We start from the raw sequence: 10,793 nt of genomic DNA, 5'->3' as shown, positions 1-10,793 counted from the left end.
GCTGAGCCCATAGTTGTAAATAACTGTAACATTCATTTGTTGCACATAGATCTCATAGGGCGGCTCAGGTGAAGCCTTATACGGCATGTAAAATCGTCTCTAATATTTCTCATAGTTGTAATAACATAATTATCCAGCGTTAAAAAAAAAATAAAGAAATACAAAAACGTCAATACAAAAAAGGAGAAAGAGAGAGACGTCAATACAGAAAAGGAAAGTAAATTTAACTGATCGGTTTATCCTCTTCTTTTCTTGTTTGTATTGTCTCTGTCTTTCATAAATACTCTTTACGTTTCAGAATGATCCATATTTTAGATCCATATTTTAGAGAAAAAAATTGTTTCTAAATAATCTATATCTTATATTTTCAATATATGTAATAATGGCAAATTAGAAATTTTAAAGATATTAATTGTATTTACTGAACTTTGATTGGTTAAAAACCATAGAAAATATCTAAATCAGAATCAAAGGGAAAATCGATTCCTCCGAAACCTTCTGTCTCCTGAAAAGAGCTTAAAAGCCTAAGTTTGTACTAGGATTTTTGTCTCTGTAAATTTTTTTTAGATGAGTTAAGTAAATAAATAAATAAATAAGCGATTATTAAGTAATTGCAAATGCGTCTGCCGTCTGTGCATATAACACGAGAAAGGAATGGAGTAAACCGTATGGTTATTATGATAAAATAATCTAATAGTATTAACTTTTTCTGTGCACCTCTAAGGCTGTAACTGGATCAACAAAATTTGGAATTGGAATATGTGGAATGGGTCATTCCGTTTGATTCCAAAATAAAACCACCAGTTACATGGAACTAAAAAACAATCACATTCCAATAATTCCTATGGGATAAATGGAAACAAAAGGAACGTAGTAGTAAATCATTCAGAAGAAAAAAGTTACGTGAATGGAGTGGAATGGAACAAAATCAGATAATAATTATTTATTTGCAGTCACATGTTAGATTTGTTAAGATTTTAAATTGAAAATTCTCATAGAGTATTATTTGTTACAATCTTAAACTAAAATATATCAAACATATTTTCTTATTTAAAAACTCCGTAGTGATCAAACTTGCAAAACTGTACGCATCCCAGCGCTAGATTTCACTAATAAAAATGTTAGTATCAAACTAAAGTTTAAATAAATATTTTTGCTTCCTTTTTATCATTGTTTATTAAATTTAATGAGCCTTTATTTTACTGTACGCATTGTTTTTAAAAACAATACCGACTGTAAAATACATTTAATTAGTATAATGAGAATATGTAGTAATTTAATTAAAGCTATAGTTAATGTCATTCCATTCCTTTCCTTTAAAATGTTACCATAGTATTAATTAATGATTAGTTACTCGCTAAACATGTGGTATCATTTCTTTTGACTTCTTGTGCAATAAAGAAAAAGAGGGTGAAATGAGCCTGCAAATAAAAGAAATGAAGAGTAACACAAGAACTTGGAGAATATATTGTTATTATTTTATTTTTTCACGACGTTATTGTCTTTTTGTTGAATTGCTTTTGGATTTGTTGCAAAGATCAAAACCCTATATACACACATTACACATACATACATGCATTTTTTTAATAAAAAATTAGAAAATCACAAAATGTGACTTGTCAAGTATGCAACCACTGATTCTTGTCTCCCAATCCCTTCCATTGCTTTTGTTCAGTGGATTCAATAATTATCATTCGGTCAGGCATCGTAACTGGAGCAAGGACTGCTGTCTTGCACAGAATGACTTGAGTTGAGCCTCCCGTCTAATTCCAGGAATGAGTCAGCCCGACAGAAAAAAATTAGCCCACAGATTTTTCAACTGGGGTTTGGAAGAACATGGTTCAACCTTTGCTTTACAGGGTCTAGACATGCACCCACGCAGACATTGTGGACAAACTCAACCCCTGCTTTCCAACGTGCAAATGACTTTGTTGCTAGTAGGGTTCGAACAATAGGGGAACGTTTGTAAACGCAATCCCAAATCATAAAACACTTGCACACGGGCAATAATCAATTTATTGCAGATTACAGGAAATTCATGTTTTAAGTTACGGAGAGGGCGGTTTATTAAAAAATTATGCAGATTACAGAGGAAAGGCTTGCAAGGGATCTTCAACATGGTGCAAGTAAATCTGGCCAGGCGTGGATCTTCATAGGACGGCTCAGGTGATGCAGTTAGGCGTAGGTTTTCATAAGGCAGGTAGTATTGTCGGTTGTCGAATCGTCTATGTAATATTTCTTATATCATAATTGTAAGATCATAATAAATCAGCGTTAAAAAAAAAAGGATTATAAGTACCCTATGATTGTAGTATATTATCAACGCAAACGATTCATTGTATTTTTTGGGTAATGGTTAATTTAAATATGTTAAATTTTCACCATTTAGAAAGAAAAAAAATCTTGAGACGCATAAAGAATTAAAGAGTAGGTGGAAATGATGAATGTATTTTTCACTTTCATCTTTCCGTCATCGCTGTCACCTGGCGGGTCATAATGATGGGGGTACGTAGTGGTAAAAAAAATAGTCTTTTTCTTCAACAGTTGCTCACTCATTCCTCTACATAAAGGGCTATAAAATTCCAAAGGAAACTCACTCATAAAAAGAATATCACTCTTTACAACCCTAATTTCCTTGAATGGCGGATGTTGCTACCGAAATTGCGAAGAAGATGGAGGAAAAGGCGGAGCCGTCAGTGACCGTGGCACCAACTAAAACGGTGGAGGCTGCAACGGCGGAAGAAGCTGAGACCAAGGTGATGGTGGCACCTCCTAAAGCGGTCGAGGCTACAAACAAATCGGTGGAAGATGAGGTGAAGCCAACGGAGACGTCTAGCTTGGTGGGGAAGCTTGAGACAGACGTGGAGATCAAAGCTTCTGCTGGGCAGTTCCATCACATGTTCACCGGGAAACCACACCATGTTTCCAAAGCATCTCCAGGCAACATTCAGGGCTGTGATCTGCACGAAGGCGATTGGGGCAAACCCGGCTCCATCATCTTGTGGAATTACGTTCATGGCAAGTTAACGTTGTTATATATATTTTCCTTATGTATAAGATTTAGAAAAAAGTATAAATTTTAAGCATGTAACCGCTTTGTAGATTTTTCAGTGACTAAAAAGAGATGGTTCTAGTGTATATATCGATCTTACTAATACATATGTCGATATATTTTTAACCTTTTTTTTAACAAAGTTTTAACCTAAAACCTATATTAACTATTAAACGTTATATTGTTGGTGCAGATGGAGAGGCAAAGGTTGCAAAGGAGAGGATCGAGGCGGTGGAGCCGGAGAAGAACCTGATCACGTTTAGAGTTATTGAAGGTGATCTGATGAAAGAGTACAAAAGTTTCTTGCTCACGATCCAGGTGACCCCTAAGCACGGTGGGGCAGGGAGTATTGTTCACTGGCACCTTGAGTATGAGAAGATTAGCGACGAGGTTGCTCATCCCGAGACTCTCCTCCAGTTCTGTGTCGAAGTCTCCAAAGAGATCGACGAACATCTCTTGGCCGAGGAATAAAGGAATGTGTGTGTGTGTCTGTTTTTAATAAAGAATGTGTGATGTGCCTTTCTTTCTGTATTTTAATTAAACGCAATAAGGGATTAAGGAGCCAAGTCCGAGTTTGTGAGAGATATAAATGATGAGTGTGCCATGATTATGTGTGTATAATAAGATCAATTTACGTTTCAAGTTGTATCTTTGAGAAGCGACGTGTACTAGCTATGACGCTACTATATAATAAGACTGTGTGTAATTTGTATTAATAATATCTGTTTGGATTTACGAATCCCTATCATCATGATTACGAATCCCTATCATTATGAGCAGTAAAAAAAACTAACGAGCAGTAGCTTTTTCGTGTATAGTTTTGCTTAAACCATTAGTATAGTACTAAATGTACTTTATCAAAAAATAGTACTAAATGTACGATTTGTGATGTGATTTTGGTTAATTCAAACTACGATTGATAAATATATTAGGAATTTGGGTAAATAACATGCAACATACATGTTTGAAGTTTGGTGATAACACAGTAACACAAACCAACAAACATATATGTCATGGTCGATAGCATTTTACGTGCGGTAGATTACTTATTTATTGTGTTCATCTCACCTATCACCCACCAAAAGAAAATTACCGAAAAGCCGTAATAGATAATCAGTCACCTTCAGACACTATTATATTCTTTCATTCAAAAATAAAAGTTCCACTGAAGGAAAGTAGCACTTTTGGCAATGAGAAAATCACATATATTTGACTCTCTAATTTCCTCCTTTTATTTTCAACTAGTAAAGTTTCTCAAAAAATTATGAAGAATAAAAGCTTCCGATTTAAAATACGTCCGAGTTTGTGGTCTTTTCAAAACTTGAAGCAAAATCGCATCCCCTCCTGCAATTATCACACTGTCAAAATGATGAGCACTCATGCTCTCTAGGGTTCAGCAAAGAGCTTTAGAAGTCATAGCTGATGCGAGAAGGTGATTATCTATTACGACTTCTCCGTAGTTTTCTTTTGGTAGGATACTTGATGTGCTGAAATGTGGTTCGGGTGGTATTCTTTGATGTTGTTGATCTTACCATTTTTGGAGTAAAATGGGCCTTGGTGAAAAGCTGATGGTTGTTTAAGCAAAGATTTGTACCTGTGGTTATGCTTCATGCTTTTAATATAATATATTGAGGGAAAGAAAATGTAGAATCTCTACAGAAGCTTTGAATACACACATGATTTGGTGAGAAACTGAGCATTTAAAGACGCCACATAATGGAAGCCGGTTCCCAATAAATTATTGGACATTATTATCACCGAAAATTGGGTGAAGCCTGAAAACAATTAAGATTTTACGGGTAACAAGAGGATAATATAATAAACTAGGGTTTGGCCCGCCCTACGGGCGGGTGAATTTACACTAAAAAACTATTATACTAAAATATATTTTAATTTTATAAAACATGAGAAATTTTTTATTTTTATCTGATGGTATGAGTTGAAAAGAATACTCATATTGTTTTGTTAGAAACAAAATTATTAAATTAAAAATCAATATAGTTGAAGAAAATCTAAAGTAAGAATAACTAATATATTTTAATTTCTAAGAGTATTAGATTTTAATATTGAACGTCTAAACAAATTTTATTATATGGGCATGCACGGTTTTAAATGAACCGCTGTGTTTGATATAATGATAGTAAAGTTTTCTATGTTTTGCATGTATTCAAAAAAAGTTTGCGCATTTACTCTTTTGTTTTGTTCTGAAAGTGCGTTATTTAATTATATTGATGATGGTGAATAATTTGCGGTTGTTACATATTCACTCCTAAAGTTCTCATCTTCGTCTCTAGCCCCTCTCAAATATTGATTCGCTTCCCTTCCTTATAACTTAAAAGTGTTAACACTTCATCTCATAAACCAATAAAAATTGATTTCATTTACTTTACCGTTAATGCTCACACCGTCAATCATCAATATTCCTTTCTTTAGTTTGTGATGGCTACAAATTCTTGCTTTTCTCAACTGAAAATCACACCATCTTCTTCCCAAAACTATCTTCACGTGTTCAGAATCGAACAGTTAACTGATCCCTTGTAGATATATCTCATCCTTACTTTATTAAAAAAATAATCACCAATGCTAACAGATCTGAAGATTAATAACAAACCCAACTATATAATTGAGAATTCATAGTGATGTAATGGTTGATACAACAAAGAGTAATGCAACTTAATTACATAGTCAAAAGCAAAACATTTCTTGATGCTAACTCTTATACAGAATCTTTCACTTGATGTTTCCCGTTAAATTCTTCAGAAAACACTTGCCGCTAGTGTAATGTAAATAGACGGAGTCATAGGTGATGGGAACTACAAACTTAATATAGACCTGCACTGAAGAAAAAAATTTGGTCGCAGAAAGAAGACAAAACAGAAACCATCATCTATTAACTTCTTCAATACTCTAGCAATCTAGTTAGTGGATTCAAGGAGAACGTAACTTACAGAGGCAGGAAACTTCAACCACACATACTTCATAGTGTATGGTCTCTCTCAAATTCTTCGATATTAAAAATGTTTACCTCTTTCTCGTGACCATATAACGAAGTACAACCGATGTGTTTCTACCCAATCTAAAATCGAAAAGAGAGTCTATGTAAGTCCAAATCAAATACAAAAGGCGCAAGACAAAAACCGAAGGGTTGACGTGTAATACCTCAATCGCTTGTTTGATTGTTGACATAACCAAGGTTTCGAGACTTAACGAAGGTAACTTGGCACCAATACTCTTCCTAGTGAAAATCTGAATCTTCTTCTTTCAGCTCAGTTGCTTCTTCCCCTTTCCCTGACAGTGACCTAAACGTCCACGTTGAAGCTGGGCAAATTTTCATGAAATATTACTGTTAGTGCGTCGAACACACTCATGCAAACAAAAGATACATCCCTATACAGGTGTAATGATAGAAGTGGAGTTAATCGTTTCAATGTTTATTATAGATGAAGCTTCTTCAATGAAGAAGTGCTCACACAGGACGTTTTCACTGACCTTTGAATTCTAATAGTTTCCATGACACGTTCTTTGTCGTGTGTGGCATCATTCAACTTGTGCCTGATTGCTTTCAGTTCGCCAATAATGTCTTCCCGAGAGAGAAAATGAACATTGTCAATAGCATAATGATATCTGAATTCTCTGTTTTAAAAGCAAAGGATAAGAGACTAACCAGTAAGATGTATATTGGTGTTTGCCAAAAAGTAATTATTCTTAATTTCGGAACCGGAACAGCTCCGTAGGGAGTGGATTAACCGGGTCGGTTATCTCAGTGTAGGCGGTCTCTGGTCATTGAATCATATGGAGAGATTAGAGTCTGAGAGCTTGAAGTTACCATTGCTAAGCTTTATGTAGGATTTTCTGATGGATGCTAATAGAGCCCTAGATGAGCGTGTCTGCATCAATAAAAGATCTGAAGAATTTTAAATATCCACAAGGACTTTCAGAAAAACATATTCAGTGAACAGAAAATACCTTCTCACAACCAAGGACGAATTAACAAAATCTCTAGGCACGGCTCTGCTTCACATTCCCTGCTTCCATTCACATTCTCTGTTTCCCAAAAATGGAGGAGGCGTGTGACATCAATATCCTTACACCAACCAGCCTTCAGCTTCATACAGAAGCTGTAGCCATGATTATACCAATTCTTACACATAGTTTGGTATAATAGAATAGCGGGACGAACAGATGAACAGAACCCTCTTTGATGTCAAAAGAAAAAAAAAGAACAGAACCCTCTCCTTCAGCTTCATATATATAGTGTAGTTTGGTATAATAGAATAGCGGGACGAACAGATGAACAGAACCCTCTTTGATGTCAAAAGAAAAAAAAGAACAGAACCCTCTCCTTCAGCTTCATATATATAGTGTGAAAAATTTGTGAAGAAGGAAGGGAAGCTGGAAGGATGTGGAGTTGTAGATTGATGTAAGTCGTCATTAAGAACTTACAATAAATCGCCGGTCAGTAAAGCTCAAAGTAACAGTGACGGTTACAAAGAGGCAGGGGAATGAGGAGTACAGTACTCTCGAACTCCAAAGTTATTAATACTCTATCCCCATCTGGGCCTACACAAAACATTAGCATAAAAGTCCAAATACAATACAATATCTGCTAAAACATGAGAAACGATTGGGTCATACGCTTTTGTCACAAAACGAAGAGAAAGTTATAATATTAGAAGAAGCCACGTGTCTCTATTTGCCCATCTCTACATGCTGATGTGGCTTAATGAGGAGAGACCCAAATCTCCTTTATTATATAAGATAGGAAAAGGAAGGAAAATAAAAATCAAAAAGAAATTTCTCTACTTCTCTAAAATACATTTTATAACTTCAAATATGAAGTTTTTTGCTCTATGAAAAAAGAACTTCAAAACTTCAATTGACGTTTCATATTTGTTTACATTTTGGTTCCGACAGTTACACATCACATTTATGATTTTTAAATATTTTTTTTGTTTATCTTTTTAATCTTTAAAAATTTTATATCTCATAAATTTTTCATTTTTTTTATAAATTTAAGTTTTACAATTAAAATTAAATAAAACTTTAGAATAATATTTAAAATATTTTAAAACTAAATTTAGAAAACAACATTATATAAAAGAAACTTACAAAAACAAGCATTAAAAATTACATGAAGACATAACTATTACACAAATCTTAATATTACATCAACACTAATATTCATGTAATTTGACCTGAAACCTCCAAAATATTGTTCAAACAATTTTTTTTGTAACCGAAAATGTTTGTTGTTGTTAGTTGATGTCTTTTCCGTATAAATCATTCTTATTCAGATCGAATGTATTCACGTGAATAATTGTTAAATAACTAGTTAAGTCTTTTAACAATATTTTTTTCCTATTTTACTTTCTTGTTCAGATCTAATGTATTTACAAGTATTAATATCACTCGATTTCACTATTTTTTAGTTCGTAATCTACAAATTAAAAATAAAAAAGTCATTTTCACTTCGAAATGCATTACAGAAATAATTTTATGGATAATATGGTATTTTTTTTTTGAAATTTATTATTAATTATGTATTTCTATTTAAAATTTTCTATTTTAGTGTAATATTTTATCAATTAATATTGTTGTTGTAATTTTATATACGTGCTAGTTATTTACAATTTTTTATGAATTTAAATTTATTATGACAAATATAAGGACTATAGTGTAAAAGACAAATAGTTTTGAAGTTAATTTTGAAGTTTTGCTTTTGGAGAACACATTTAAATTTCAAATATAGAGTTTTGGAAACTTCAAAATAGAGTTTTTTTAGATGCTTTACATAAGTTAAGTGAATGTTTACAATACGATCAAAACAAATTTAAAATTAAAAAAATAATATTTCTTGAAAATTTATAGAGATTATAGAATAAAAATTTAAAATTATGTAATAACAAAAACAGTTTTTTTATACTTTATTGTCCCTTGAATAAAGGCAGAACTTTGAAATCTAATAAGATGCCAAATTTTAAATTTCTAATTAAAATTTAAATAGAAAAAATGATTGGTGGTTACTTGAAGTATTGACCATCACATGGCTAACTATTCATACTAAACTAGTGTATGCCTAACTACATAAAGTATATGTTATTCATGGCAACATCTCTCAATTTAATAAAATTATGTAGTTAACATCACAAGCTTAATTTCATTAATTAAAAAATAACGTGGACTTCTAAAACGTTAACTCTATTTAATTCTCTTCTTGATCAATAAACCATTGTGAAGACTTCAAAGACTTGCATGTAGCTAACATGCAAGAGTGATGTATCTGTACTTTTCTCTAATGTAGACAACAACGATTTATTTGCATGTAGTTAACATCACAAGTTCAATTTACCTGAAAAGTCTTCAAGGTTGACTTGCAATGTAATTGTCTGAAATCCCTTATATCCAAGAATCTAGCCATCCCAACAGATTCCAAAAACCTGAATCGAGCAAACGTAAATCTACTGTAACGTTGTCAACAACAACAAAAAAAACATTTGAACATTAAGTTCTTCAAAATTTCATATTCGGAGTAAGACTTAGTTATTAGAATTATGAAGAATGAAAAAGTTACAAGTCTCTGAAGAGTCTTGTCATGAAGAGACATCCACCAGAAAGCATTGATTGCATACTAAGAGCAATGTTAGGGATATGAATGCTCTGCCTTATGTGCACGGTGCACCCACCCATACTATTCCCCACTCTTCAATCTTCATCCCTCACCTTTACCCTGAATTATTATTTATGTAAATTAATAAGTTGAATTTCTAATATCATCATATGATATAAAGAATCTGTAAACAAAATAAATTACCTGTACATGTGAGCATCAATGGCAGATTGATGATCATTTGAGTCCACTATGCAACCTTCAATTATCCAACATTCTCCACAAGAGTCTAGTTCCCATCCTTTTAGTTTTCCTTCCTAATAACCATTTAAATTATAATTCTGAAATTTAAAGCTACATCCACAAGGACCACAACTAATCGGATTACTAATAAAGCTATGATACCTCGATATATTGACTGAATGTCGCAATAGCTTCAATGCCTTTTTCTATTGCATCTCTTGGCTCTGACAAAATATTCATCCGCAGCCCAAGCGCTTCTAACGGCTCCTCAAGATCTTTGATCAGACTATCTATACATTCATTTGATCCGGCAAGTCTCATTCTCACCATTTCAATCATAATTTTCACCACTATGTATGCAGCTAAAAACATTAGAAGATTATAATTTAATAACCATATATCAACATAAACCCATAAGAACAAAAGAGGATTTGATCCATGATTGTTTATTTGCGTTTACGTGGAACACACATGCAAATAAACCATTCTGGCCTACATCATAATTAACTAACCATCATCCAAGTAGTGGTTCTCTTTAACAGTACCATGTCTTGAAGTCTCCATAATGACTCATGAGATGTGTCTCGATGCCCTCTCTGTTCAACTCTACTCCCTTGTCGATCACGTTTCTATACCCTACTCTGTACAAACAATGTCTCCCTCCTCTCTCCGTTATAAACCTAGTGAGCCCCATACTCGTTATTGCATTCGTCACTACTGTAATTCCTATATCCGTACTAATTATTATAAGTCGCATAAACTATAATCAATCGATAGGAAACATCCCATCTGGATTAAGATAGAGTGAACAGAATGTTTCGGATCCTAACTTGTCTAGAACGTCCCACGTAAAGAACCCTCCTGACCCATTACCAGCATTCACTACTATCT

General features: G+C 33.3%; 1 protein-coding gene across 1 annotated transcript; it reads left to right on the top strand.

Moving 5' to 3' along the window:
• Window positions 1–2,568: 2,568 nt before the first annotated feature.
• On the top strand, window positions 2,569–3,803 carry LOC125586982 (MLP-like protein 31). The gene is made up of 2 exons (XM_048757017.1): window positions 2,569–3,018; window positions 3,246–3,803. Exons 1-2 carry the CDS (start codon window positions 2,640–2,642, stop codon window positions 3,521–3,523), a joined length of 657 nt encoding a protein of 218 aa, XP_048612974.1. The 5' UTR covers window positions 2,569–2,639; the 3' UTR covers window positions 3,524–3,803.
• Window positions 3,804–10,793: the final 6,990 nt, after the last annotated feature.

Source organism: Brassica napus, chromosome A2, assembly GCF_020379485.1.
Source record: "Brassica napus cultivar Da-Ae chromosome A2, Da-Ae, whole genome shotgun sequence".
Classification (NCBI taxonomy): Eukaryota; Viridiplantae; Streptophyta; class Magnoliopsida; order Brassicales; family Brassicaceae; genus Brassica; species Brassica napus.
This window is presented reverse-complemented; position numbering and strand designations above follow the sequence as displayed.

Bases quoted from the DNA above. Each gene is read 5' to 3' on its own strand.
- LOC125586982 (XM_048757017.1), top strand. From the start codon at position 2,640: ATGGCGGATGTTGCTACCGAAATTGCGAAGAAGATGGAGGAAAAGGCG. The intron at 3,019-3,245 runs GCAAGTTAACGT...TTGTTGGTGCAG, and splicing joins CTTGTGGAATTACGTTCATG to ATGGAGAGGCAAAGGTTGCA.